This window comes from Gadus chalcogrammus, chromosome 18 (genome assembly GCF_026213295.1).
Source record: "Gadus chalcogrammus isolate NIFS_2021 chromosome 18, NIFS_Gcha_1.0, whole genome shotgun sequence".
In the NCBI taxonomy this organism is placed as follows: domain Eukaryota; kingdom Metazoa; phylum Chordata; class Actinopteri; order Gadiformes; family Gadidae; genus Gadus; species Gadus chalcogrammus.
In genome coordinates, this window is record NC_079429.1 from 9,865,814 (window position 1) to 9,874,648 (window position 8,835).

The 8,835-nt window shown below is 42.9% G+C and overlaps 1 protein-coding gene across 1 annotated transcript; it reads left to right on the forward strand.

Moving 5' to 3' along the window:
* Positions 1-492: 492 nt before the first annotated feature.
* LOC130371494 (60S ribosomal protein L9-like) lies at positions 493-920 on the forward strand. Its single transcript, XM_056577283.1, has one exon. The coding sequence runs from the start codon at positions 515-517 to the stop codon at positions 818-820; it is 306 nt and encodes a 101-aa protein (XP_056433258.1). The 5' UTR covers positions 493-514; the 3' UTR covers positions 821-920.
* Positions 921-8,835: the final 7,915 nt, after the last annotated feature.

Genomic DNA, 8,835 nt, shown 5'->3' on the forward strand with positions numbered 1-8,835 from the left:
CAAGGATGAGTTCATGTATGATGGGGGCTTTATTGGTGAGTGAACGAGTGTTGAGGAGGGCAAAGTTGACACAGCCAGAGGGGGGTGGGATCGGGGCAGGTTGGAGAGGTCTGAGGTTAGTCAGGATAGCTGTGCGGGAGGACAGAGGGGAGCTCACCTGCCTGGTGAGCTGCTGCCTAACGGCAGCGTTGAAAGGTCCGGAAGCAGCTGAGTCCTGATGACGTGGTAGGGGCGTGACGGAGCGTGCAGTTGACCGGGTGAATGGGACGCAGAGACCGTGCTGGGACAAAACAAATCTACGGCGGGAGCTCCTGTGGATGTAACGGCGACGACGTCGGTGAGGCTAAAAATCAATGTCCCGAAAAACTGGAAGGGCTCGTGACAATAGCTTGTTAAGAATGAAAAAATAAAAGTGAAAAAAAGCACAGGAAAACTATTTTATCAGTCACAAAAATCGAAAAAAGTCGTGATCAGAGAAGCGGCGAACAAACAACGCCTGCGTCCTCTCTGGACGATGCGCTCTGTGTACGCCCATTTCCCCATCAACGTGGTCATCCAGGAGGGAGGCGCGTTGGTCGGGATCAGGAACTTCCTGGGAGACAAGTACATCCGCCGTGTTCGCATGAGAGCTGGTGTGGGATGTGCTCTGTCGACGGCCCAGAAGGACGAGTTGGTGCTGGAGGGCAATGATGTGGAGCTTGTGTCCAACTCAGCGGCTCTGATTCGACAGGCCACCACAGTCAAAAATAAGGATATCAGAAAGTTCTTGGATGGTATTTATGTTTCTGAGAAAGGAACAGTATTGGAACGTCAGGATTGAAGGCAGAAACAACTAGAGCTGCCTTGATCCAGCAGGCCACCACCGTCAAGAAGAAGGACATCAGGAATTTTCTGGACGGAATCTACATCAGCAAAAAGACAACGGTGGTCGCACAAGAGAATAATTAAATCTGTTCCTTGACAAATAAAACCCCTTTTCCCGAAACATTATGATTACCCTATTACCCAGACTCCCCGGGGGTAGGAGTCGCCACAATACTTTTATTTTACGATCCATTTTAAACTTGGTCATTTGTCTTATATGATCGTCAACATAGTAATCTATGCAATTTATGTGACTGCTACTGAAATAAGATGATTTAAAGAATTTCTCTAAAGTTTGGATGTTGAGATTTCAGTTGTATCATCAGACTAAACCCGGCATGGGTTTAGTCCGACGATACAACTGAAATCCCAACATCCAAACTTTAGAAAAATGATATAGAGTACCATAATATTACCTGTTTCTTTTATAACACTAAAGACATTTTCTAATGCGCCACTTAAAAGAGATATATTTTATATCTATATACCCCCTTGGCTTATCAAGGGGGTGCATATAAGGAACACACAAGTGAACCGTAGTAGCCTACTCACCGAATACTGATGAAAATCTTCCCCTCTGTCGTCTTGCCTCGTTCTGGGTTACTGCGTTGGTCGCCTGCAACAATGTTCAACATATTGTATAGGTCCAATAAGTGTGTTTGCTACTGCAAACACATCTAGGCTACCGTTCTTTTTAAGCATACTTATACTTTCAGCTACAGAAACTATTCAACTATGAAAACGTCAAGCTCTTTGACCGCATGATGGCTACCTCTCTGCGTTTTTCAACTCTTTCAACTTTTTAAACTACTTTTTTTTTTTTTTACAATGTCGGCTGAGTCAATGGGCGGACGCCGTCGACTTCTCTGACATCGTAACGTTAACCTTCGTTCAAACTATTTAACAAATAACACACTTGTATCCTAAATAATCGGAAAACCTAATTTCGATTACCTTTATACTTTTTTCAGAATCACATCGGCTTCGTTTCAGTTGGTCTCGGTGATTAGCTGAGGTCAGAACATGGAGGACGTGCAGGCGGCTTTCCGTCTCGTAAACGGTCGTTGCCATTTGAAACGGTCGATGCCATTTCCGACCATGTCCGATTGCGTCCGCTCTTGGAGTCAGTTAAAAACAGCACAGGGTGTAATGTTTTTTTCCGCTCAGTTGCCGTGAGTAATTATGAAACTATCTATGCCAGTCATACATAATGATTGATTGAATAGAGGAGACCTGGGACAGTTGCAACACTTTTTGCTATAATGGCTCTTTTGCTTAGCAACTATTTGAATTTAAGGGATGATATTTGAATAAAATAAACTTACATCTGTCAGCTATTCATCAATACAATTTAAGGATGATTACCTTAAGTACATTATTCACAGTTGGCCTTTGAATGTAAGATGCCAACAGCAACTGTCCCCGTAAAGACACCCATGATAAAGACTGATATGCTCGGATATAAATAACAATAATCGGGTTAAATAACTTCACATGGTGTGTCTGGTGTGTTTCCAGCATTCGTAGTGTTGATCAGCAGATATATAGTCCGCCAAGACGTTGAGGTTGCTTAGCAACCAGAGACTCTGTCCATGTAAGTGAACGGAGCGTTCCCTCTTCGTCATAACTATCAAACCAAACATCCTTCACATTCACCGAGCGAACATTATGAAAGTAAAATGCACATTTCTCGTTAAAAATGTTTCCATAAAAGCATTTAATGGCGTAACTATGTTACTATTTCCACACAGAATAAAGAAAGATGTCGGCCGTATGCTTCTGTCTAAGCTCACTACTCTCTGCCAGTGACGTCGGGTCAAGCTCAACGCTGATTGGGCAACGCGGCTAATCAATTCAAGATCGGAGAGCGGACGCAATCGGAAATGTTCGGAAATGGCATCGACCGTTTCAAATGGCAACGACCGTTTACGAGACGGAAAGTCGCGGCGGCGCTGCCAGATTGGGCGGTTTTTACGAGTCCTGGCTGCAGCACGCAGAGGCTCAACTTCTAAACGTCTCGTCTGACTCCGCCTGCCCAATATATCAGTAAAATCACTAATATGAATGAAATAAGCTGATTTAAAGAATTTCTCTAAAGTTTGGATGTTGAGATTTCAGTTGTATCATCAGACTAAACCCGGCATGGGTTTAGTCCGACGATACAACTGAAATCCCAACATCCAAACTTTAGAAAAATGATATAGAGTACCATAATATTACCTGTTTCTTTTATAACACTAAAGACATTTTCTAATGCGCCACTTAAAAGAGATAGATATTTTATATCTATATACCCCCTTGGCTTATCAAGGGGGTGCATATAAGGAACACACAAGTGAACCGTAGTAGCCTACTCACCGAATACTGATGAAAATCTTCCCCTCTGTCGTCTTGCCTCGTTCTGGGTTACTGCGTTGGTCGCCTGCAACAATGTTCAACATATTGTATAGGTCCAATAAGTGTGTTTGCTACTGCAAACACATCTAGGCTACCGTTCTTTTTAAGCATACTTATACTTTCAGCTACAGAAACTATTCAACTATGAAAACGTCAAGCTCTTTGACCGCATGATGGCTACCTCTCTGCGTTTTTCAACTCTTTCAACTTTTAAACTACTTTTTTTTTTTTTACAATGTCGGCTGAGTCAATGGGCGGACGCCGTCGACTTCTCTGACATCGTAACGTTAACCTTCGTTCAAACTATTTAACAAATAACACACTTGTATCCTAAATAATCGGAAAACCTAATTTCGATTACCTTTATACTTTTTTCAGAATCACATCGGCTTCGTTTCAGTTGGTCTCGGTGATTAGCTGAGGTCAGAACATGGAGGACGTGCAGGCGGCTTTCCGTCTCGTAAACGGTCGTTGCCATTTGAAACGGTCGATGCCATTTCCGACCATGTCCGATTGCGTCCGCTCTTGGAGTCAGTTAAAAACAGCACAGGGTGTAATGTTTTTTTCCGCTCAGTTGCCGTGAGTAATTATGAAACTATCTATGCCAGTCATACATAATGATTGATTGAATAGAGGAGACCTGGGACAGTTGCAACACTTTTTGCTATAATGGCTCTTTTGCTTAGCAACTATTTGAATTTAAGGGATGATATTTGAATAAAATAAACTTACATCTGTCAGCTATTCATCAATACAATTTAAGGATGATTACCTTAAGTACATTATTCACAGTTGGCCTTTGAATGTAAGATGCCAACAGCAACTGTCCCCGTAAAGACACCCATGATAAAGACTGATATGCTCGGATATAAATAACAATAATCGGGTTAAATAACTTCACATGGTGTGTCTGGTGTGTTTCCAGCATTCGTAGTGTTGATCAGCAGGGGCCGGTTGCACCAACTGGGCGTAAGCCTGGTCGTAACTACGCCTGGTCGTAACTTGGCGTTCTAAGTCCAACCTAACCGTTACGCCGGTTGCACCAACTGGGCTTAGCGTTCTTTTCACTAAGACCAGGCGTAAATCCTACGCCTGGTCAGGGGCAGGCGTAGAGTTGAAATTCCAGGCTGTTTCTATAGCAATTACATCCAATCCAATGCAGCTTTACTACCATCCTTGCAACGCTTCACTAAACTGCATTTCAAAGCACAGCCGGCGATATGATCAGTGTTCACAGATCGACTGCCTGTCGGGAAGATATCGCTGGCCGATTAGTCCTTCTCAACTTATAATCAGTTGTGAATGTTGTTTTAACTATTTTTATATATTTTATACAGGCCGACACATTAAACAAATCTCTCCTACAGAAACATTCCCGTCTAAATGCCTGCTCGTCGTAAACCAGACATTACAAATACATATTTTAATTATATTCGTTTGCAGTGTTTTATTGTTAGGCATTAACACAATTGATGAATGACAATGAGTGAACGAATGAATTATTTATTTCGGTGTCCAACAGCATGTCAAATAAAATAGTAAACAGCTGTTGTCACGAGGTATCCTAGCAACGCGGTGATATGCGCATACCATGGAACATTCACATGGCCGCGCATGGCTAAGACCGGGCGTAGTTAAGACCAGGCGTAAGTCCCGTTGGTGCAACCGGCGTTAGTTCCATTCTAACGCCAGGTCGTAACTAAGACCTACTTAGCAGTTACGACCAGTCTTAGTTACGCCCAGTTGGTGCAACCGGCCCCAGATATATAGTCCGCCAAGACGTTGAGGTTGCTTAGCAACCAGAGACTCTGTCCATGTAAGTGAACGGAGCGTTCCCTCTTCGTCATAACTATCAAACCAAACATCCTTCACATTCACCGAGCGAACATTATGAAAGTAAAATGCACATTTCTCGTTAAAAATGTTTCCATAAAAGCATTTAATGGCGTAACTATGTTACTATTTCCACACAGAATAAAGAAAGATGTCGGCCGTATGCTTCTGTCTAAGGCCCCGTCCACACGAAGCCGAAACTGGCGAAACCGTTACGGTTTCGATCTATCCGGTTTCGGAAGTATCTCCGTAAAGACGAAGCCAAGCGAAACCGGGTAGATCTGTAGAAATGCTGTAGTACACATTCCAGGCCCCATAAGGGGCGCTGCTTCTGGTACAGAAATCCTGAAGGAAATGAAATAAGAAGAAGAGGCGAGCATGCGCATAAAGGCTGCCCTTATGCGCATGCTCGCATGTGATTTCTGAGACTCTGCGGGCTTAAGAGCCATTGGCTAGGAGGTCGAGGGGTGGGGCGATGACGTCATGGTTTGCGGTTTCAGTCGGTTTCAGCCGTACACACGAATCCAAAACGAAACCGGGTAGATTTGAAACCACCTCCGAGGGTGGTTTACAGAAGTTTGCAGTTTTCGGTCAGCGGATTCGCCGGCTTTGTGTGTACGGAAGGCCGAACCGTACAAGACCTTTGCGGTTTCGCCATGAAATCGGCTTCGTGTGGACGGGGCCTAAGCTCACTACTCTCTGCCAGTGACGTCGGGTCAAGCTCAACGCTGATTGGGCAACGCGGCTAATCAATTCAAGATCGGAGAGCGGACGCAATCGGAAATGTTCGGAAATGGCATCGACCGTTTCAAATGGCAACGACCGTTTACGAGACGGAAAGTCGCGGCGGCGCTGCCAGATTGGGCGGTTTTTACGAGTCCTGGCTGCAGCACGCAGAGGCTCAACTTCTAAACGTCTCGTCTGACTCCGCCTGCCCAATATATCAGTAAAATCACTAATATGAATGAAATAAGCTGATTTAAAGAATTTCTCTAAAGTTTGGATGTTGAGATTTCAGTTGTATCATCAGACTAAACCCGGCATGGGTTTAGTCCGACGATACAACTGAAATCCCAACATCCAAACTTTAGAAAAATGATATAGAGTACCATATATTACCTGTTTCTTTTATAACCTAAAGACATTTTCTAATGCGCCACTTAAAAGAGATAGATATTTTATATCTATACCCCCTTGGCTTATCAAGGGGGTGCATATAAGGAACACACAAGTGAACCGTAGTAGCCTACTCACCGAATACTGATGAAAATCTTCCCCTCTGTCGTCTTGCCTCGTTCTGGGTTACTGCGTTGGTCGCCTGCAACAATGTTCAACATATTGTATAGGTCCAATAAGTGTGTTTGCTACTGCAAACACATCTAGGCTACCGTTCTTTTTAAGCATACTTATACTTTCAGCTACAGAAACTATTCAACTATGAAAACGTCCAGCTCTTTGACCGCATGATGGCTACCTCTCTGCGTTTTTCAACTCTTTCAACTTTTTAAACTACTTTTTTTTTTTTTTTACAATGTCGGCTGAGTCAATGGGCGGACGCCGTCGACTTCTCTGACATCGTAACGTTAACCTTCGTTCAAACTATTTAACAAATAACACACTTGTATCCTAAATAATCGGAAAACCTAATTTCGATTACCTTTATACTTTTTCAGAATCACAGTTTACGTTCCGTATCGGCTTCGTTTCAGTTGGTCTCGGTGATTAGCTGAGGTCAGAACATGGAGGACGCTACCAGATTGGGCGGTTTTTACGAGTCCTGGCTGCAGCACGCAGAGGCTCAACTTCTAAACGTCTCGTCTGACTCCGCCTGCCCAATATATCAGTAAAATCACTAATATCAGCACTACAACAGCACGACCTCGAGTGCGATCTATGCCGCGCGATTTGAAGCCATTGCAGTCTGCAGTGGGCGTGGTTTCCTTGGGGATTTGAATATTTTCTAAATATTTAGCTTTACACTTGGCGTTGGCGACACATTTAGAGTTGATTTAGATTTAATATTTTGATTTATAGATAGCATTTAGATTTATAGATAGCATTTAGATTTATATTTAACATTTAGAGATAAATTTAACATTTATATTTATATTTAACATTTTGATTTAGATATAACATTTATATTTAGATACAAAATGTATATATAATTTCTAACATGGATTTTGTACATTTCAACATATTGTTGACAATTGCATGTAACGTTTTGTTTTACCTGAATTTTCCTCAAATGTGAGGAAAATGTGCTAAATGTGGGGAAAGTGAGCTAAATGTATCAGCTAAAAGTTTTAGCTGATGGCACCCCATAGAAAGAAAGGGAATTCAATTAACATAACACACACAAGAACATACACACACCACACGCATATGCAACAAACATTAACACACACACACACACACACACACACACACACACACACACACACACACACACACACACACACACACACACACACACACACACACACACACACACACCTGGCAGAAATAAATAAGTAACCGCAATTTATTTGAGGTCAAAAGTCTGCATTTTTCTCTCAGTGAGGGTTAGTACTCTCTTCTAGTCCCTCTCTTCAAATCCCCATCATTTACAGCAGACATATGTGAGTCACGGTAGAACTGGGTCAGGGGAGAAGTCAATAAAAAATCCATTAGGCTACATTGTATACATTTATGCCATCTTGCACCGTGCCTGCCGGGTTTTAGTTTTCAATCCAGAGTGACCGTCTGAAGCCATTTTAATCAAAAGTGGCAAATCCGAATTAGATCAGGGATTGGGAAACGTAATTCCTCGATACATTTATTGCGCATATGTTCTTTTAACAGTGATTTTATTCAGCTGTGACGGCGCAGAATAGGATATTAGGATATTACCTTACATGCCAATAGATCCCTTTTATTACTTTTAACTTGTGTTTAGTCTCTTAGTGCCATTGTAACCTAACAATATCTCAAAAATATTCACGTACATTCCTTTGCAATTGCCCCTGCACATTTTGTTTGAGACATTGGTTTGTTCACTGCATTATTACTTATTCTGTAAACAAAGTATTGTTTAAAGTATGTTATATTTCATCACATATATTGCATCCCTTCTGAATAATATCAGCAAACAATGCTATATTATGTGAGAGTGTAGACAGAGGAACGGTTCTTTCTATTGGTTCTCTCTCCTTTGCATCTGCATGCGGGCGTCTCTGCCTTGCTCTCTCCCTCATTCTGAAAGATAGGATAACATGATGGGGGGAAAGAAGGATGATGAGGTTCTCTGTTCTAATTTAGTCGTCTCGTATCCAGTTCCCACTATCACCTCCACCGCAGGGGTGTGTGTGTGTGTGTGTGTGTGTGTGTGTGTGTGTGTGTGTGTGTGTGTGTGGTGTGTGTGTGTGTGTGTGTGTGTGTGTGTGTGTGTGTGTGTGTGTGTGTGTGTGTGCTTGCGTGCATGGACAGTAGCTCTGTTTTATCCTGTGGATTTGATTTAGTGCACGTGCATGCAAGTGTGTAGCTAGCTATGTATTGGCATGTGTGCTAGGCTGATATCTCTGTGTACTCCAGGATGTGCTTTAGTGTGTGTGAATGTGCAGTGTGGGTGTCTGTGGGTGAGTGTGTGTGTGCTCTCGTGTGTGTGTTCGCGGCAGCAGCTTGCGTCGACCTGCGTCAGCGAGGAGGAGGAGGAGGAGGAGGAGGAGGAGGAGGGAGGCAGATCGCCCAGAGGAAAGCAGTGTG

Excerpts from the sequence above, each read along its gene's own strand:
- LOC130371494 (XM_056577283.1), top strand. The coding sequence starts at position 515 with ATGCGCTCTGTGTACGCCCATTTCCCCATCAACGTGGTCATCCAGGAG.